Source organism: Dasypus novemcinctus, chromosome 12 (genome assembly GCF_030445035.2).
Source record: "Dasypus novemcinctus isolate mDasNov1 chromosome 12, mDasNov1.1.hap2, whole genome shotgun sequence".
NCBI classification, from domain to species: domain Eukaryota; kingdom Metazoa; phylum Chordata; class Mammalia; order Cingulata; family Dasypodidae; genus Dasypus; species Dasypus novemcinctus.
Window position 1 is genome coordinate 45,860,248 of NC_080684.1, and position 22,443 is coordinate 45,882,690.

At 35.4% G+C, this 22,443-nt stretch overlaps 1 protein-coding gene and 1 pseudogene across 2 annotated transcripts in view; one reads left to right on the forward strand and one right to left on the reverse strand.

Moving 5' to 3' along the window:
• Window positions 1-22,443, forward strand: part of TBK1 (TANK binding kinase 1) — a 90,485-nt gene that overhangs the window by 16,332 nt on the left and 51,710 nt on the right. For both annotated transcript variants that reach the window (XM_058308365.2, XM_058308366.1), the window contains exons 4-9: window positions 2,080-2,209; window positions 4,444-4,625; window positions 10,132-10,292; window positions 16,105-16,215; window positions 19,260-19,439; window positions 21,469-21,665. In XM_058308365.2, the coding sequence (XP_058164348.1) occupies window positions 2,080-2,209; window positions 4,444-4,625; window positions 10,132-10,292; window positions 16,105-16,215; window positions 19,260-19,439; window positions 21,469-21,665 (961 nt within the window). The remainder of the gene's footprint in view (window positions 1-2,079; window positions 2,210-4,443; window positions 4,626-10,131; window positions 10,293-16,104; window positions 16,216-19,259; window positions 19,440-21,468; window positions 21,666-22,443) is intronic.
• On the reverse strand, window positions 12,808-13,302 carry LOC101427175 (protein archease pseudogene; annotated as a pseudogene).

A 22,443-nucleotide genomic window follows, 5' to 3' on the forward strand; every position in this document is an offset into this window, starting at 1 on the left:
CCAAAATTTTAATGACCTGGGAACATGCTTCTTAAGACATTAGGTAAGAAGAGCAGATTAAAAATACATATGCAGTATAATCTTGCTACATATGGAATTATATGCAAACTCTTTTTTATATATACACACATATATAAACACACAGAGAGGGTTTGATTTGATACATAGAAAAAAGACTGGAAGGAAAAATATTAAAATATTAACATAATTTTCTCTGGGTGGTGGAATTATGGATATTTCCCCAAGTTTCAGCAGTCAACATGTATTATTGCAGAACTGAAAAGCAGCACGTCTCTTTCTTTTTAAATTATTTTTTTAAATAGTTTTGAATAGAGAAATTCAAAGTATTTTATAAAAAATATTTTGGGGGGGAAGTGGATTTGGCCAGGTGGATGGGGCGTCCGCCTACCACATGGTGGATCCGCGGTTCAAGCCCCAGGCCTCCTTGACCCGTGTGGAACTGGTAGCGGTCCTGATGCGTGCTGGGGGTGCCCTGCCACGCAGGGGTGTCCCCTGAGTGGGGAGTGCCCCACAGAGAGAGCTGCCCAGCACGAAAGAAGGTGCGACCTTCCCAGGAATGTGCTGCACACGCAGAGAGCTGACACAACAAGATGACGCAAAAAGGAGAAACACAGATTCCCAGTGCTGTTGATAGGATGGAAGTGGTCACAGAGGAACACACAGCTAATGGACACAGAGAGTGGACAACTGGGGGTGGAGGAAGGGGAGAGAAATAAATAAATAATCTTTTAAAGTATATATATTTTGGGGATATGCAGAAAAAATTAGAAAAATCAGAAAAAGTTGGTAATAAAATCAACAATATTAGTATTTACATTTCAAGTTTCTGAAATTGGCATACTTTTTTTTTTTTTTAAGATTTATTTATTTCTCTCCCCACCCCCCCACCCTGGTTGTCTGTTCTTTGTGTCTATTTGCTGCGTCTTCTTTTGTCCGCTTCTGTTGTCAGCGGCACGGGAATCTGTGTTTCTTTTTTGTTGTGTCATCTTGTTGTGTCAGCTCTCCGTGTGTGCGGCACTATTCCTGGGCAGGCTGCACTTTCTTTCACGCTGGGCGACTCTCCTTACAGGGCGCACTCCTTGCTCGTGGGGTTCCCCTACCCGGGGGACACCCCTGCGTGGCAAGGCACTCCTTGCGCCGCCATCAGTACTTTGCATGGGCCAGCTCCACACGGGTCAAGGGGCCCGGGGTTTGAACCTCCCATGTGGTAGACACACGCCCTAACCACTGGGCCAAGTCTACCACCCATACTTCTTATATGTATATCTAATTTGAAAACATTTTTTTCCCCTATAAATCTGTTATTAATTGATGCACTAGAAAAAAGGTTGTAAAACAAATCAGTAGCTCATATGTAGATGAATAGACCTGAAACTTGTATGCAAGAGGGTATCATCTATTCAGCCACTCATTTTTTTTTTCCCTGAGGTACTGGGGCCAGGGATTGAACCTAGGACCTCGTATGTGGGAAGTCAGTGCTCAGCTGCTGAGCTACATCGACTTCTCCAAGTTTGTTTGTTTGTTTGTTTTAGAAGTAACTAGGCATCAAACCCGGGACCTTGTATGTGGGAAGCAGGTACTCAACCATTTGAGCTATATCCGCTCCCCATTTCTGTTTTAAGGATTGGATTCCATTCCTTGAAGTAGAAGTACTTGTCATGAGAAGAATTTCAAGTGTTTAAGAGATTTGTTAGACAAGCTGATTGTTCTAAATGTACTATTTTGTGTAAGAAGTAAAAGATAATTTTAAGAAAACCTTTTTAACATTGTAAGCAATGATTTTATAGTTCACATTTAGCCATTTTCACTGTGGTTTGGTTGTCTTAAGGAAACAAGTCTAACTTTCTTAATAGAAATTTAAAAGATATTAATATCTTACTGTTATTAATTCCTATATTTGTACAGTCAACAAATATTTAATGAATCCATTGTGAAGCACTGCGAAGTGGTTTCATCCTTAAAGTAAATCCTACATTTGAATGAAATCAAATAAGTATTGGCATGTAATAAAAGCTTATATTTTATACCAAGTTCATATCAGTGATTTTTTTTTTTTAGACAACCACAAGACATAAAGTACTTATTATGGAATTTTGTCCATGTGGAAGTTTATACACTGTTTTAGAAGAGCCGTCTAATGCCTATGGACTACCAGAGTCTGAATTTTTAATTGTTTTGCGAGATGTGGGTATGTTGGTTTATTTATATGGATATATATAATTTAATAACAAGAATTTTAAAAAATAGATTTCTTACATTCAAAACTGAAGAGCTTGAGGTAGAGCTTTCTTAGATATGACACCAAAAGCACAAGTATCAAACAAAAAATATATAAATTGGACTCCATCAACATTAAAAACCTCTTTGCTTCAAAGGACATCATCAAGAAAATGACAGCCCACAGAAATGTAAATAATATTTGGAAGTCATATCTATAATAAGGATTTATCTTTAGAATATATAAAGAACTCATGTAACTCAATACTAAAAAATAACCCAATTAAAAATGGGCTAAGTATTTGAATAAAAATTTCTGCAAAGAGGATGATATACAAATGGCCAAAAAGCACATAAAAATATATTCAACATCATTACTCATTAGGGAACTATAAATCAAAACCACAATGAGATTCTACTTCACATCCACTAAGATGGCTAAAATAAAAAAACAGACTGTAACAAGTATTGACAAAGATGTGGAGAGATTAGAACTCTCACACATTGGTGGTGGATATTCCACATAAGAATGAAGCACTGATACATGCTACAACATAGGTGAATCTTGAAAACACTATGCTTTGTGGAAGAAGCCAGACACAAAAGGATAAATATTGCATGATTCCATTTGTATGAAATGTCCTGCGTAAGGAAATCTATAGAGACAAAGTAGGTTAATGGTTGCCTGGAGAAGAGGAAAATGGGGAGTGACTGTTAATGAGTACAAGATTTCGTTTGGGGTGATAAAAATGTTCTGAAATTAGTAGTGATGGATTCACAGCTCTGTGAGTATACTAAATAAAACCACTGAATTGTATACTTTAAAAGAGTAAATTTAATGATATGTGAATTATTTCTCAGTAAAGCTGTTATGGAAAAAATTATGTGGTAACTAAAAGGAATACCCTTCTTGAAATGAAATGGATCAAATTTATGAGGAAGGGAAGAGCCCAGAGATAAAGAAGGTAAAAGGTTACTGGGAATTCTAGAACTTGATGCTGGCAGCCGAGTGGAGAATATTTGAGTAAGAATATACTGAAACAGTACTTGTGGAAGTATGCTACAGCCTATTTACTCATTTAGAAGTTATAGATAATTGATGGCCTTCCAAAGTACAGTTATCCCTTCCACATTGTGGTGGTTAGGTGCATGGGATGTCCCCTTGATCTGAAAATTCATGTAAAAATTTTTTGGCCCTCCAGAAGTCATCTGAGTTCTTTCTTTTTCTGTTCAGGGGTGTTTACAGTGTCTTATTGTAAATTTTGGGTTATGTATTTGGTCATAGGCAATATTATACAATACTATACATATATTTTATGCATTTCTGAGTTTCTAAACTTTTTCTCTGTCATCTATTGGCCTTCATGTGTCGCTGTGGCTTTTGCAAAACTCCCCAAAAATTCCAGCTCATGATATAGTGAAACCATGATGGGGAAAGTCATGGTGTGGAAGGAATAACTGTAGATTGGTAGCCCAGAGTTTTAATAATTATATATTAATACCCCTAAACTTAATTTCATTTGTTGAATTTGGACATCCAGCTATTAGCTGTCAAATGTTTCAAGTTATCCCTAAGTAGTGCTATCTGTCAGCCAAAACAGCTTAATTTCAGCAACATGGCCACTTGCCCTTATTTAAAAAAATAAAGTAAAATAAAAAATGCCTTTTTGGAATAGTACTAAGTATATGAGAAATGTATTTTTATGTAAGTAAGCCTGTCATGTAAGTAAGCCTGTCACTTCTCCCTCTATGACTTTTTTACTAGTTTTATGTATTGAGTACAGTTTACTTTTTATGAAATTTTTTACCAAAGTAAAGGAATATAAAACTGTTTTGAAAGTTTGATATCTTTCTTAGGAATCTTTATTATTCTACATATATATATAACCAACAATAAGGAAGAAAAAGTCATACGCTTAAGACCATTTTGTTATATTTTCCTAACAGTATTTAAGAAAGATTGGTTTCTTTCTTAGACTTCACTAATCTCATTCTGAAACTCATTATAATTGAAATTTGAGATATTAAATAAACATATCCATTACTTCTTTTATTAAAATGACTTTGGAGCAACTTATGGACAAAATTTATATTGATGGATTTGAGACTGAGTAAATATGAATGAATAAGTTATGTGAATGAATTATCTACATACACATAGATAACTACATTACAAATTCCTTTGTTTTGTATTTACTTTTGAAGTGGGCGGAATGAATCATCTCCGAGAGAATGGCATAGTTCATCGTGATATCAAGCCAGGAAATATCATGCGTGTTATAGGAGAAGATGGGCAGTCTGTGTACAAACTCACAGATTTTGGTGCAGCTAGAGAATTGGAAGATGATGAGCAGTTTGTTTCTCTTTATGGCACAGAAGAATATTTGGTAAGTTATTCATCACTAGTGGTTTTATTTAAAGAAGCTAGAAATATTGCAGGTTTAATTGGGTATTAGATATAAATATCCATAAAATGGGTATTTATTATGTAAGACATCCGTAAAATGTCTTACGTAATTTTTTACAAAAGTTAAATTTTCTATTCTAACACATATGGTGTGTAAAAAGGAAATTAGAAATTGATTTCTAAGAGTGCTGGGGTTTTTTTATATTTTTTTGTAAGTTTTATAACACTCTTCAGTCCCTTAATTTACTAATGTTATGAATCTACATTAAAAGTTATGTCTGCAGTCAGAGAATTTAACTAGTAAAGGCTCCTTTGTGTATTACAAGCTTGTTATAATATTCTTCTATATAGAGTGAAATTCACTATAAATGTGAAACAGAAGAATTCTCTTCAGGGTTGATTATTGAAAGACTGAAAGTACCACTGTTAGAAACACACAAAATGAAATGCCTCTAACCTAAAATGATAGAAATCTCTCTGGTTGAAAAGCTCCCAGGCTTATGTATGTGTAAACATTTGAAACACTTAAGAAAATACAATACTTCTAAGTAAATACATTTAACAGGTAATCAGGAAGTTTATAGTATATAGCTATTGGTAATCTGACTCTGGCTTTTGTATCAAAAGTCTTAGATTCTTTGACTTTTTTCCAGTTGGATTCTTTTGTAATCTTATAATATGAGGGATAAGTCTGGTCACCCTTATAGTTTCATTCAGATTATTCTAAGTCTGGCATGAATTAAAGTGCCTTAAATTGTTCTCCTAACAATATATAGTCCAAAATTAATCTGTAGTTATATTTGATGATCTTTTTAGATAAGAGTAGTAGAAAATGGGTTTCATTCTTTCATCAAATTTTTATGGAGTGCCTGTATACCAGGCACCTTATGGTGGTAAACTAGATTCTTGTGATTCCTGCTCTTACAGAGCCCACATTCCAGTGTAAAAATAGTTAACAAGTAAATTCAGATCATTAAGGTGTTGTGAAAATAATAAATTAGTATAATCAGAAAAAGAGTGACTAACAAAAGAAAGGTAAGTAAGCCTCCCTTAAGACCTAGTGAATCATCACTTAAATGCTAAAAGTGAGCTATACAGAGATTTGGACAAAGGGCATTACAAGCTGAGAGAACAGCAAAAGTGCAAAGACCTAGAGACAGAAATGGCATTGGTGTTCAATAGACAGAGAGAATGGTAGTTTGAGTAGAGTTTTTAGTGAAGGGAAGGGCTAGTGGCAGGAGCTAGAAATGAAAAGGTACGCAAGGGCCAGCCAGATCATATGGACTGGTGGTTTTAACCCTATTAGAGCAAAGCCCTCTTTTTATCATAAATATTTTTTAATATTCCATTTAGTTTCTTGAAGTTAAATTCTTAGATAATATAATCAACCTGCATACCCATTTAAAAGAATAGCATAATATCTTAATGATAACATAAAAGAAAAATTAAAGGAAAATGTTATATGACAAAACAATAGGTATTTTATACATAAGGAGTTCCAGAATAACTCCATTAGCAAACATCTGAGTTAGTCAGATGTGTGTGCCTATGTGTAATATCACTTTGAATGTAAATACAGGTTGGCGCAAAAGGAATTGTGGTTTTGGACTATGAATTTTAAATCACTATAACTAGGCTCAGACACATCTTTATTGATCAAAATATGAACCATTACAATCAACACATTTTGCCAATGAGAAATAAATTTGTTTATTCCTGTAGTATAAAAACCCATGCTTTGGGATTTGACAAATTCTTGGAAAGCATTTTCTGCATCCTGCTGTTTGTGGAAGCTTTTTCCCTGAAAGAAGTTGTCAAGATGCTTGAAGAAGTGGTAGTCAGTTAGCGAGAGGTCAGGTGAATATGGTAGATGAGGCAAACCTTCATAGCCCAATTCGTTCAACTTTTGCAGCTTTGGTTATACAACGTGTGGTCAGGCATTGTCGTGGAGAGGAAATGGGCCCTTTCTGTTGATCATTACCAGCTGCAGTCATTGCAGCTTTTGGTGCATCTCATTGATTTGCTGAGTATACTTCTCAGATGTAATGGTTTCACCAGGATTCAGAAAACTATAGTGGATCAGACTGGAAGCAGACCACCAAACAGTGACCATGACTGTTTTTTGGTGCAAGTTTGGCTTTGGGAAGTACTTTGGAGCTTCTTCTCAGTCCAACCACTGAGCTGGTCATCGTCGGTTATTGTGAAAAATCCACTTTTCATCGAATGCCACAGTCTGATCAAGAAATGTTTTGCTGTTGTTGTGTAGAATAAGAGAAAATGACACTTCAAACAACACTTTTTAAAATTTTTCGTCAGCTCATGGGGCACCCACTTACTGAGCTTTTTCACCATTCCAGTTTGCTTCAAATACCAAACGACCATAGAATGGTCAACTTTGAGTTCTTCAGCACCTTCTCCTATTTAAGAGGATCAGCTTCAATGATTGCTCTCAATTGGTCATTGTCAACTATCAGTGGCTTGCCACTGTGCTCCTCACCTTCAAGGCTCTCGTCTCCTTTGCAAAACTTCTTGAATCACTACTGTGCAGTACATTCGTTAGCAGTTTCTGGGCCAAATGCGTTGTTGATGTTGAAAATTGTCTCCACTGCTTTACGACCCATTTTGAACTCAAATAAGAAAACCACTTGAATTTGCTTTTTGTCTAACATCATTTCCATAGTCTAAAATAAATATAAAATAAGCATCAAGTAATAAGTAATAGCAAAAAAAAAAACGAGAAATGCACATAAAAATGATGTATAACATAGCCACATTTGTTTAAGAATGTATTCCAATATTAAACAGCAAATTTCAACGATGCAATAACTGCAATTACTTTTGCACCAACCTAATTCTTGTATATTATATTGGTGAATCACATAATCACAAGTGGTGGTGGTGGTATTGACATGGTTTTCCAAAGCAATGAACAAATCCTGGTAAATTTCTAACTAAACAAACTACTCTTCCCTCAACTTACATATTGTTGCATTTTTGGCAAAAAATACTTTGTGTTTATATATAAAATGGGCTTGGATAATCATGAACAGGTTTCTTACACGACTATCTGGCAAGATATTCAGAAGTCATGCAGAATGTATCCCATTAACTGCAGGATTTCTGTCCTCCCTGGTCTGCTCACTAAATACCAGTAGCCATTTCTAGATGTTGTGATGACCAAAACAGACCTAGCCTTCAATGAGACTTTTACCCCAGTACCAACATTATGCTTCCACATAACCTTCTAGGACCACAGTTTAGCTTTTCCTCTAACAGGCTTTTAAATTGGGAAGCGCAGAACGTTAAATAAATTAACTCCAAGATCACATTGTTATCTATGCTAAAAGTTTTCAAATATAGTACATTGGTACACCAGAAATTACAAAATGAGATAGTATAGGTAATGAGACAGGTAAAAATCAGCAATCTAGAAATATTCTGTAATTGAATGAAAACTGCCCTCATTTTTAAAGTCTCAAGAATTGAAGGCCAATTTGTTAAAATCCAAAGAAAAGTCCATATTCTTTCCTCTACCATTTTTAATATACTGGGTATCATCTCAATAACATAATCATAAGAACTTTAGAGTAGCTATCTCCTTTTGCCCCTGTTCCAGATGCAATGGCCCATGCCTAGTAATATCAAGCCCTACATGAATACAAGTAGGCTCATTCAGGAGAGAGCCAGTTGTCACAGGCATATCAATCCAGTATATGTTAAGCCACTTCCCAGCCCGTCACTCCTTGAGAAATATTTAATAGCTTCCAAATATACCAATAAAGTGTTACATTTTGCACCTTTTGAGGAGGGCATCCCTTTGTCTCCTAGAATCGCTGTACCTCCAGGTTGACAGCCTCATGTTCCAGAAATATCAGCCATGTCTAGGTATTCATGGCCTATCCACAACACCATTTATACACAAAGTGCCAGATAATAGGTAAAAAGTCTGGCCAGCACTTCTTTGGAAAAGAGTTACTTTACATGCTGTGCTACCAAACCACCTGAACGACTTCAACACCATATATCTGATAGGCTTATATTTGGACATATGCCTGAAACCTCAGATCTTTTCATATATATCTCAACTTCTGATTTCTAATAAAGTATATTTCCCAAAAGAGTGCCCCTCTCCTTTTCATGCACTATATCATTTAGAAGCACCCTCTGACCAGTGTTACCTGCATGAATTCCAAGTTCTCCAACCAAAATCAGATCCCACAGTGTAACTGAGGACATTTGGGTGGTGACTCTACTCTGGTCCAGAATCTACTTTTATAGATTTATCTTCCAAGAATCTTAAAATTGCCTCTAAACAGCTCCCATATGAACAGATGTCAGGTAGTTAAGTGTGTGTGACTAGTGGTTACTCTCTACAGAGGTAAATACCCATGAGAATCTCAGTCTGGATCTGTAAGCTCATAAACCATGTCCTTTAGGATCCACCTATTCTCAGCAGTTAGTACAATGTCTTGTGTGCTTAAGGCCATATATATATTTAATATCAGAACATCTACTTATCTAAATCCCTAGATCCCCAGTGAACCAAGTCAGGCTAGTCCTGATTTGATCTAGAGAATTTAGTTATAATCTCAGAGGCCATATAACTTGCAGATTGTGTATCAGGGATGAGAGAAAAGTAGGTTTGGGGGATGAGCAACTGGGGAGATGTTGATGCTTTTTGCTTAGAGGATACAGATAAGGGGGAAATAGGCTTGAGTGGAAAGACCAAGAGTATTTTGGACAGGTTATGTTTCAGCTGGTACTAGATATCAAAGGAACAGTAGGAACATCTGGAACTCAGGGCAGGAGAAAGATTTTAGAAGTCAAAGTATTTAAATATTAGGTAATAATTGGCCTGAATGGGATCTGAGGACTTAAAGATAGGTATGAGTGTGGACAGCCATTTTGAAAACTTCTGCTGTGCTGGGAAGCAGAGAATTGGGTGATAGCTGGAGAGGGATGTGGAGTCAATACAGGGTTTTTAAAACCTGTTTGTAAGCTGATAAAATGATCCAATATAGAAGAGGAAACTGATACATAAAATAAAAGGGGTTAATTGCAGGAATTGATTCCTGGAACTGGTCAGATGGTATGATGAACTCCAAAGCACAAATGGAAAACGTGGCATTTGATAGGAGCCAGGCTGATAGGAACCAGGCTTAACTCGAAAGAAAATGTAGAGTATGGACACAAATGCAAGTTGGTTGGTATTTGGTAAAGGCATAAGGGAAAGTTGAGCTCTTATTTCTTCTATTTCCTTGTTGTATTACAAAGTGAGGTCATTAAAATTGGGGGTAAAAGAAGGTGGTATTAGAGGTTTAAGGAGAGTGAGAAAGATGTAAAATAGTCTTTCAGAATAAAAAAGTGAGGTTATGTGAGTAAAATATGATAGAAGTTTTAGGGATTATTGAGTGCCTATTTTTTTCCATATTATTTTTCAGTAGGTCACAAGTTAATAGTTATTTTTCTCCTTTTTTTCTTTTTAGCATCCTGACATGTATGAAAGAGCAGTGCTAAGAAAAGATCATCAGAAGAAATATGGAGCAACAGTTGATCTTTGGAGCATTGGGGTAACATTTTACCATGCAGCTACTGGATCACTGCCATTTAGACCTTTTGAAGGGCCTCGTAGAAATAAGGAAGTGATGTAAGTGGTTTCTACATCTAAAATTAGAAATAATTTTAAAAGTATGTCTATCTTATTTTGTGTAATACTATCTTAGAGATTTACACAAACGAAAATTGGTTTAGCAAGCGTTTCTGATATTTTAAGCTATCTGATTTTGAATAAGAATGCAGCCTCATATAAAAGTATATAAGCATAATTTTACATATCATGTTTAAATGTCTTATATGCAAAGTATAAAGAGCCTAGTATTTGGTTATATTTTCTTTTTTTTTTTTTTAATTTTTCTCATCCTAGAATCTTTGGTCCATCATTAAAAATATATTGCTTTCTACATTTTATTTCAGTATAACACTTATTTTGTTTTATGTAGTTATCAGGGTTTTTCCTCCGTTGAACTGAAAAGAAAAAAAAAAAACATTTATGTGGAGTACTAGAACCACTACAAGGTCTAAAAGAAATATAATTCTCATCCTGAACTGGTATGATTTCTTTAAAAAAAAAAATTGGGGGTCACTATTACAATATTAAATTGGTTTTATTCTAGTTTTTCAGGTTCAAGCCACAGAATGAATTTTCCTAGTACAGTATAAATTTATATGTGGCCATAATTATAATTACTAAAAAATCACTCTCTGTAAACCAAATAATTGGGAAAAACAGACGATTTTTAGATATGAAACTTATGAAATTCATCCATACATTGTCCATGCTTCTTTTTATTTTAAAAGAAATTAATAAATGCCCTTTCTTCATGAGAAACAGCCAACCTATGTAAGAATAAAACTGTGAGGTTATGGAGGTTATGAATATTGTTTGATTCAGTGAATAGTGTGGGACAGTAACTCACTGGCAGCCTAATCTAGCCAACTACTCTTTTAGGTCTTGATCTTTCTCTCAGACTTTTATATATTTGACTTCAGTTTTTTATAATAAACGTAACATAAAGTAATAAACACAGCTTTAAAATTACAATCTTTTACTTTGCTCTCATCTCAGAAAATTGAGGAAGAAGCATAGTTTTCCTTTTGCTGGTTTGAGGAAGTAAACCAAATTCAGATAGGACTATGAATGTTGCTAAGATCTGGATATCTAAATATTTTCCAGCAAGGACAATGTACATATCCATGGAAAGAAGACATCATTAGTTGTACTGATAATTTTCATATAGCGTCACCTTGACTCTGTTTTATAGCAGTGCCTTTTTTCTTTCTTAAACTTTTTATTTCAAACTTAAGGGCAGTTGCAGAAATTATATGAAACCCATACGGAGGACTCCAATATATTCCTCCTGTGCTGCCAGATAACCAGATATACCAGTTTTAACATTTTGCTAAATTTAGCAGGCAGTGCCTTTTTTTTTTTTTTTAAGTAAATGATAAATTTATTGTAAATAAAAAGAAATATAATCTGTATTGCATAATTACATTTGACTTGTTTTTATTGAACCCCATTATATGGCACTGATGGTAGGAGATGTGGCAGTGTACCCTTTTTTTCTTAGTTAAGTCTTTGTCCCTCTTGGTTTTAATATATCCTAACCTTAGAAGTCTTATTCTAGATTTGACTCTCCCGTTGCCCTTATGACAGTAGCCCAAGATATGCTAAGGGGTCCCTGAAAACAAAAAAAAATTCACCTTGGAATTTATCCTAATAAAAAAGTAAAGGGGCTATTCTGGACATGATTTACTTGAAGAGCCACACCTTAAATTTATAAAATATGTCTAAAAGTGAAGGCTAAGGAGCATTACCCCAGAGCCTACATAATGCTCAGAGAGCTCTCAGAAAGCTTACAGCTATTCTTTTCCTATTAGCTCCAGTTCAGCAGATTCTGTATTTGGCACTACCAATAGCAATCCTTTCTTACGTACCTGTGAATAAATAGCAAACTTCGCAAACTCTTGATCACAAGAGAGAATACCTCAAGTAAAGTTGCACATAAATTAATTTGCTTTTTAATAATTCAGGTAATTTTACAACTGTTTTCCTTTGTGTCCTTGGAGATGAGTAGCTTGGGTAAGGGGGGGAAAAAGGAAAGAAAAAAAATTCTTGTCTCCTTTAACTACATAAATATACCAGCTTTAAAACATAATTACATGTTAGAAGGAAAGCCCACTTTCAAGGTCTAGTATCAAATTTTTCTTATGGGAAAATGGTCAAGTTTAATACATCAGTGTTTTTAAAAAAGAGAAAATCAGGGCCCTTTATAGAGAAGTCTTCCAGTTGTTCAACTACAATTATTTCTTCTAAGAAAACCAACTGAAATACAGAATAGTTCTTTCTCATAACAAACTCTTTTAATGTACATGTAGATCTGTCTTAATAAACTTGAAAAGTAAAATTCTAGGTGTAGGAATGTTTTTCTCAAATTATTCTTTTTATCGAACTGTATTTGGTGAGGGTACAGAGGCAACAGAAGAGCAGGCTGATGCGCCAGAGTGCTGGCGGTGGGCCTGGGTCGTGGGGCTGGTTCCCATATGGCTTTTGCCAAAAGGATAGTAAATAACAGTTCTTATAGGAGTCTTTTCTTTGTATCTTAAATGTCAGTGATCACAAAAACGTCTGACTTCTCTTCACTATAGACCTGCATTGCTGATTATGTTATTGCCTTGACTTCGGTTTTCTGAAGTTGCTTGGACTTCAGACTTAGACTGTAATTTTCTGTTTCTTTGATCAATACTGAGTAATTTCATTTCCTGGGGTAAAAAACACTCATCCAAAAAGTGAAACAGTAAAGATTGTAAGTCATCTCCTTGAGTTTTTACTTCTAGTGTTTGAAGGAGTTCAACAGTCTCAGTATCTATCTTATAACTAATTATGCCATTGCACATTGCTTAACTTCTTCCTCCAAAATATCTCTGTATGCGTGTAACTGGACTTCAGCTATATGATACAAATACTTGTATTTCTGTTCGCCTGGAGAATCACTGGCCTTGATTGCCCTCTGGTCATCCATCATGTTATAGTTTCTCACATCTTCCCCCTGCTTCACTATGTTTGTACCACTGGGCATTCTACTTCCATCCTTCATTGGCTGGACTTCAGCAATGCCTTTTTAATAAAATTTCTTTGTTAACCAAGATTGAGAATCAGTTTGTGTTTATCTCATTAAAAATAAATGGTAGCTACATGAATACTACCTACTCTCAAAGGTTTAGAAAAAAAGTAGGTAGGTAAGTGGTAGGTAGGTAGGTAGACAGACAGACAGACAGACAGAATAATAAGGCGAATGTGGCAGAATGTAAAAAGCTGGTGGATTCCATGGGTGGATCCCAGTATCTAAGTGGTAGGTATTGGAGTTCTCTGTATGGGTCCTATATTATTTTTGCATCTGTCCTGTAAGTTTGAAATATTTTCAAATTGTTTTTTAAAAATTAAAACTATATGGGAAGTGGACTTGACCCAGTGGTTAGGGCATCTGTCTACCACATGGGAGGTCTGAGGTTCAAACCCTGGGCCTCCTTGACCCGTGTGGAGCTGGCCCATGCACGGTACTGATGCGTGCAAGGAGTGCCGGAGTGCTGTGCCACGCAAGGGTGTCCCCGTGCAGGGGAGCCCCACATGCAAGGAGTGCGCCCCGTAAGGAGAGCCATCCAGCATGAAAGAAAGTGCAGCCTGCCCAAGAATGGTGCCGCCCACACGGAGAGTTGACGCAGCAAGATGATGCAACAAAAAGAAACACAGATTCCTGTGCCGCTAACAACAGCAGAAGCGGACAAAGAACACGCAGCAAATAGATGCAGAGAACAGACAACTCGGGGGAGGGGGGAGAAGGGGAGAGAAATAAATCTTAAAAAATAAATTTTTAAAAAATTAAAACTATAAAAATTAAATTGGGAAAACGGACGAGGTCATCCAATTGGGTTCCCACTTACCATGTAGGATCCAGGGTTCAATGCCCAGGGCCTCCTGGTGAGGGCAAGCTGGCCCACACAGCGAGCTGGCCCACACGGGAATGTGGCCCTGCACAGCAGTGCTGCACGCATGGGAATGCTGCGCTGCGCAGGAAAGCTGCCCTGCACAGAGTGCCAGCCAGCGGAGAGCTGGTACAGCAAGATGACACAACAAGTGACACAGAGGAGAGAAAATAAGACATAGCAGAACAGGGAGCTGAGGTGGCACAAGAGAGTAATCGCCTCTCCCACCCTGGAAGGTCCCAGGATCGGTTCCCAGAACTACCTTAATGAGAATACAAGCAGACACAGAAGAACACACAGCGAATGGACACAGAGATCATATAACAATGGGGGCAACCGGGGGGGGGGGGGGAGGAATAAAATAAATCTCTTTAAAGAAAGTTAAATTGTGCCTGTTAATCATGTTTTTATTTCCGGTTATATTTTATAACTGTCTACTGCTTGCTACTCTAAAAGTGGATTAAATAACAGTGTCATGCTCCTTAATAAAGGAAACTTATAACATGTAAATAGCTAGGAATATCTGATGATTTTGTCTGACCACCATGTGGGCAGAGATATCATTAGAATTTCTTTATTTACACAGAAACTAAACTTTTTGTAAATGTTGATGCTAATGAATGTTCAGAGGTGCTTCAAGTAGTGAGTAATGACTGTTTTACTTTATTATTAAAGAATGCATTCATCTCACCTTATTGCAGTATTGATCTCTCAGCATCTTGTGGGCATTCCTTTAAGAATTCTGCCGTTTATTCTATCAACTTCTCTTTTCTTGCATTAATTTCACATCCTTCCACTTACTCCTCATAGTCAGATATTTCTCCTGTGAATGCAACTTAATTTTCATATTAATTTCCTTATTCTTTGAAAATCTAAGTCAGCAATCCTGGCTGGTATGCTGAGGAAGCAACAAACAGATCCAAATCAGTTGTATTGGTTTATTCTACTTTTTTGAAAAAATATATATTGATGTGTTCAGAGCACATTTATGTAGATGTTAAACCAGAAATATCTATAAACTTACTTGAGAGGCTGCTGTATTGTGTTTTAAATTTTCATCAGGGTAAAAGCATTCTTAAAGGTATACATGCTCTTTTACTTCTCTCCTACTTTTAGGTTTTGTTTAAGGTAGCGCTGAAACCTAAAAAGATTGCTTTCATTGAATTGCTACATCATTATAATGTTCATTTGCTTCCCTCTCCATCTCTATGTTTAGTTCATCTTTATTTTTATCACCTTAATCAACAATCACATTAAATTTGGCTCAAAAGTTTGGTTCGGGGGAGTGGTTGTAGCTCAGTGATTGAGTTCCTGCTCCCACATACAAGGTCCTGGGTTCATTCCCCGGGTACCTCCTAAAAATACAAAAAAAAAAAAAATCCAGCTTGGTTCATGCAACTGTTTTGGTATGTGTATATATTTTTTCAATATGCAAAGAAAATTTTCCTGATACTGTGCTTTGTGTAGTTTTATCTTTTAAAAAACTGTTATTGTTCATTCTGCAGTAATTTCATAGTCCAATTGACTGTGCCTTTGGATAATACTGGTAAGAGAGATGAGATTTTTTTTTATGCTCAAGAGACATTCTGTGACATAACTTCTTTTGTGTTTGCTCGATTTTTTCAGATGGAAAAATTAATATTTTTGTTGTGAACATCAAGATGCTGTAATATGGCACTCTGAGATCCCAAATGAAAATTAATTATGGCATATATAAAATATTCGTACAACCACTATTCTACTTCAGTCAGTCAGATTCAAAGTATTTTGATTGTTTTATGGATCCTGTGACCATCAATCACAAAGTTTCGTCTAGTAGATAATTGTAGGTGCAATTGAGGAAATACTTTTGCAAAGCCCATTATAAGCAATGCAATAATGAACTGCTTATTTTATTCTACTTTTATTCTTCTAAGGTATAAGATAATTACTGGAAAGCCTTCTGGTGCAATATCTGGAGTGCAGAAAGCAGAAAACGGACCAATTGACTGGAGTGGAGACATGCCTATTTCCTGTAGTCTTTCTAGGTAAGTATGTTGTGTATAATTCTCTTCTTTGAGTTTTTTTTTTTTTTTTTAAGATTTATTACTCCCCTGCCCCTCCACTTGTCTGCTCTCTGTGTCCATTCACTGTGTGTTCTTCTGTGACTGCTTCCATCCTTATTAGCAGCACCAGGAATCTGTGTTTCTTTTTGTTGCATCATCTTGCTGTGTCAGCTCTCTATGTGTGCGGTGCCATTCTTGGGCAGGCTGCACTTTCTTTCGCGGTGGGTGGCTCTCCTTACAGGGCATACTCCTTGCACATGGGGCTCCCCTATGTGGGGGACACCCCTGTGTGGCAGGGCACTCCTTACATGCATCAGCACAAGCATGGGCCAGCTCCACACAGGTCAAGGAGGCCCAGGGTTGAACCGCGATCCTCCCATGTGGTAGGCGGACACCCTATCTGTTGGGCCAAGTCCGCATCCCGTTCTTTGAGATATTTTTTGACTAAAATCACATGTAGTGTGTTTTTTTTAAAATTGATTTTAATAAAACATATACTTTGAGTTCTTGTGCCTTTGTGGTAATGTAAAGATTTATTTTGATATATATAAATAATTTCACCAGATCTCTGTTATGACAAAGGGCATACATATTTGAGATGGCTAATCTCTGGTCTTGGAATTTCTACCCAATGTGGTTATCTAGCTTGGTATATTTTATACTGACCTCCAAACTGACTGACCTCAAAGAGTCATAAAGATATGAGTAAATTTCTCAGTTGGAATTCATTTAAAAAACGCCTCAAGAAGCTTAATATTACCCTCATTTTAAAAAAGAATTCAGAATTACTCAGAGGGCAAGAATAGTAATTACTAGTACTTTTTCCAGCATTCGAAATGTTCATTTGGGTCTTTGTTGGTTTAGCAGCCAGAACTGGGGGAAAATTGTATTGTCATAAGAATCCTCTTGTCCCAAAGAAAGAATTAAAGTAAAATAAATAAAAAATAAATTATTTTAGATTTCTTTCTGCAAGTAAAACCAGAACATGGGTCAATAAGCTAATCAATAATTAACTACCATTTTTCTTGAGTGTGGTAGTTGTATAATCATAAGTAAATATGCACACTTATGATTTACTGGTATAGCATATTATGAGTACATTTTGTGTGACTTTGAACATATAAGTAAATATTTAAAACCTAATAAAGTATCACCATTTTCCATATTGGGTTCTGTAAAAGTTCATTTAAGCCAAGAGTTCTGTTCTACTGCTAAAATCATTTAAAACCATTGTTATAACAATTTGTTTTTTGTGTGTTTTTTTTTAATTTCCAAAATCAAATTGTTGTACATCTAGAATTTCTTAGAGAAATCTGTTGTGTTGGAGAACAGAAATTTAATATTATATAACAGTATTGTGTTGTGGGTTTTTTCCTCCTTTATCAGAGAAGTTGTGGGTTTACAGAACAAACATACGCAAAAACAGGATTCCCTTAATACCACACCACCACCAATACCTTGCATTGGTGTGGAACATTTATTACAATTGATGATAACACATTTTTTATAATTGTACTATCAACTATAATCCATGGCTTAACCTAGGGTTTGCTGTTAGTGTCGTGTGGTTCCATGGATTTTTTTCTATTATTATTATTCTACCATATATACAATTTAACATTTCCCCTATTAATCCCATTCAGCTTTATATTTGATGTGTTCAGTTTGATTTAGGAAATACTCATTTTTGGGATCTTGGGCAAAACTGATAAAATTTCAGGGCATCAGGAAATTAACCGTTGCCGTTTAATGATATTGCTGAAAATCAGAATGATAATCTCTGAACTATAGAGTGCATAATTCTGGAGTGTAACAGGTCTTTCTCTTTCTTATCAGTCTTCAACACCCAAGCTATAAATTCTTTGATAAAAATTGCTTAGCTACCAGAAAATATATTTTTTTTTAAGAATGTAAAAATTTTCTGTACTACAAATCAGCAATGATAACAACTAGGAAAAATGTAATGGGCTACAAAAAAGATAACCATCCGCTTTTATATGTATCAGTCAAGACTGGATAACAAGTGAGGGAAAAAACCTCACTTGGCTGGTTTAAGAGGAGAAGGAAGTAGGATGACTTTGTAATTAAAAGTTCACTGATGTATAGGACTGAGTCTTAGCACTCAGACTGTGTGATCAAGATTTGGTCTTTTCCCATCCAGATTTGCTTTCCTCTGGTTTCTCTTCGTTCAGGTTTTTTCCTGGCAGCCACAAGATGGCTGCTGGCATTCCCAGACTGAAATTCTCACAACTTTGAAAGTGCAATGGGAAGATCTTTCCATAGTTTTAGCAAGAATGCCTGGACTAACTTACGTTACCACACAGCCACCTCATATTCATCATGATAACCAAGCCTGCTTTCAGCCCATCAGTGCACAGGGTAGTGGAGGTAAAGAGAAGGACTAGAGAGATGGATTTTATTACCTAAGACTAGTTCAGATTATATATAAGTTGAAGTCTATGTGATCATGCTTTATAATCTGGTGATAGCACAGGAAAGAATAAAGGTACTTCCATTCATTTTTAAAAATGTGTATGTAAGCTTATTAGTCAGAGTCTGTGTTGTTGAACATTGGCATTAATCATTTGATAGACTACTACCTAAAGAAGTATACTGAAAAAGGCATATAAATTCAACATTATAAAATTACATATTAAGATGCATGATAAAAGGACGTTAAAGACTTTTTGATGCTGGGAATCAAACCATTCTCTTAACCCTCATGCTCACCTGGCTAGCCATGTGTATACAATATTATAATGTGTTCAGAATAGTGAGGAAACTTAGGAAAGAGAAAATCAAAAAAGTAATCAGTAAAAGATAGGTTAAAGATGCTGTAACTACTCTGATTCATTGATAAGTGATATTAAACCAAGTTACCTGGCTTTCTGAAAAGTTGGCAAATTTTAAATTTTTTCAATTAATATTAGTAGTAGCCTTGATTTGTCAGTACATATTATGATTTTGTAACAAGACGAAATATGATACATTCACTCTTCAAGTAACTTTTTTCAATATTATTTTAGGGGTCTGCAAGTTCTACTTACACCTGTTCTTGCTAACATCCTTGAGGCGGATCAGGAAAAGTGTTGGGGTTTTGACCAGTTTTTTGCAGAAACTAGTGATATACTTCACCGAATGATAATTCACGTTTTTTCACTACAGCAAATGACAGCTCATAAGGTTTATATTCACAGCTATAATACGTAAGTACTTTTTGATTTTCTTCTTATATCATGTTGTGTTATATAATAAATGTCTTGTTAAATTTGGAGATGAAAAGGAAAAGATGCCTCAGCTTCACCAAACTACCCTTCCACACTTAGAAAATTTTGTTTGGGTACTTAGTAAATTCCTTTTCACTTATCTTTGGAGTAAAAAGATTAATTTTCTAACTTTCTAAAAATTGTAATTAGCTTTTCCCTAAGTTGCAAATTTTATGACTTTTGTTTCTGTACCTTATCTCAAATTAGGTAATCACATAACCACAACTAGCATCTGCTAGTAAATTGATCAGGTGTTATTGTGAGTACTGTAATGTCATTTAAACAACATTAGAGCATAAATTTTGAATATAGTTAGTATAGTTATTATTTTGTATATAACAAAGCGCTTGTGAGTGCTGGACAAATATTTTATAAATGTTTGTTTTACGTAAACAAAATCTTGTTACACCACACATAGATCTACCATGTAACAAAGTAGAGCTAAATATGTACATATACATATTTGCATCTAAAACTGGAGAAATCTGAATAAGATGTAAGGATTGTATCCATGTCAATTCCCTCGCTGTGATACTGTACTGTAGTTATGCAAGATGTTAACTTTGGGAGAAACAGAAAGAAAGGCATATGGCATATCTTGCTATTATTTCTTACAACTGCATATGAATCTAAAATTATCTCAAAATTTTTAAAAAATGAAAAAAATTACACTCTCTTTGCCTTAGTTTCTGTTTGGACAATATTATTTATTCTTTATAAAACTTATTAAAAGGGATTTTTACCAGTACTTTATTAGAGAATAAAGTAGATAACATATTTGGTACTTTATAGGCCTGAATAAATAAATATTTGTCATAGTTAGGTGTTGGTCACCATTTTCATTTTAAAAGGATACACCAACAGAAAATGCCTACCAAGCCTGAGACAATTATGTCAGAGGCTTGTGGCAGACCAGGCTTTTTGTTAGATTTCATTGCTACTGAAATGTTTCTTTGATTTCATAGATATAAGTAAGAGAATTCTACCTTTTTTCCCCACAGCATCATTTTTTAAATACCTGCGGGTTTTTTTGTTTGTTTGTTTTAAGATTTATTTTTATTTATTTCTCTCCCCTTCCCCTCCCCCCCAGTTGTCTGTTCTCTGTGTCCATTTTGCTGCATGTTCTTTGCCCGCTTCTGTTGTTGTCAGCAGCACGGGAATCTGTGTCTCTTTTTGTTGTGTTATCTTGTTGTGTCAGTTCTCTGTGTGTGCGGCGCCATTCCTGGGCAGGCCAAACTTTCTTTCGCGCTGGGCAACTCTCCTTACGGGGCACACTCCTTGCACGTGGGGCTCCCCTATGTGGGGGGCACCCCGTGGCAGGACACTCCTTGCACGCATCAGTACTGCGCATGGGCCAGCTCCACACAGGTCAAGGAGGCCCGGGGTTTGAACCGCGGACCTCCCATGAGGTAGATGGACGCCCTAACCACTGGCCCAAGTCCACTTCCTTAAATACCTGGTTTTATTTATTTATTTTATAAATATTGTATTGTTGAAAGTACTGTTCTCCCATCTTTACATATTTATTTATTACATATCATTCTCATTTTATAGATAAGGATATTTAGCACAGAGGAATTAAGTTATTTACTTGTACAAAAAGTAAGTAAAAGAGCTGGGATTTGAACTCAGGAAATCCAGCTTCAGAGTCAGTGCTCTTTCCCTGTCTGCTATGTTAGCGACCCATTATTAAATATTAAGAATGGTTTATATTGCACAAGTATCCAAACCTAAAACCATCTTAGAATTGATTGCTGTGTGAAAAGGTTATATGGAATTTTCACTTTAATATACTTTGTATCATCCACATTAACAAAATTGTGTTTATATGTCTTGCATGTGATCTCGGAAACACCACTTAGTAATGGATGTTGTAGCGTTTCTCGATTTTTTAAAAAAGGGATGGGAGGCTTTATACCTCTCATTTTATCCCCAATTATGTTGTCCTTTTGAATTTTTTCCACAATAGTGCTACTGTATTTCATGAACTGTTGTATAAACAAACCAAAATTATTTCTTCAAATCAAGAACTTATCTATGAAGGACGACGTTTAGTTCTAGAACCTGGAAGACTGGCACAGCATTTCCCTAAAACTACTCAAGAAAATCCCATCTTTGTAGTAAGCCGGGAACCTCTGAGCACTATAGGATTAATATATGATAAAAGTAAGTTGGGGTTTTTCTTGTTGTTCTTACTAGCCAATAAAACGTAATCCTGTTGTGGGGTGATGTATGGGAGCGTTCACAGTTTTTACTATATACTTATTGTTTATGTATGTTCACGTAGGAGCAAAGTACTTCAATAAAATTTTATTTTTAAAAATGTAATCCTGTGGTTATGAAAAGTTTATAATCATCAGAAAATTGGTTAATGATGACATTAATGTAAAACTTTCATAAATATTAAAATTTTGTAAATTAGTTCAATGAGAATAGCAGTAAAATTGAAAAGCCTTATATTTAGGCCACATAATATGACTTCAGATATTTTATTTCATAAAATGGCAAAATAGTTTGTCAGTGGGCATTTCACTGCTCTCTGCTTTTAGTATTTTGCTAACAATCAAAATTTAACTATTACATTCTCCTAAATTTCAGCAAATATCTATTGTGTGCCCAATGTATATAAGAAACTGTGCCAGGCTTTAATTAAACTAAGAAACTAAGATCTGAATTTTTCAAAAATTTGAAAGTACTGATCTTACTGGTAAAAAATTTAATTACCCAGATTTTAAAATTCCTATTTGGATCATTGGTATTTGGCTTAGATTTCAAGAGAAATATTAAGCTTGTTGTACTAGAATATATTTAAGGAAAATTAAAAACTACTTTAAAATATTGTAGGTAATTTTTTAAGGAATTAGCATTATCGTTTCAAGTGGTGTTTTAACCAAGAAGAGTACACTAAGAAATTTTGTCACTACTGTTTCAACATAAGAGTCCT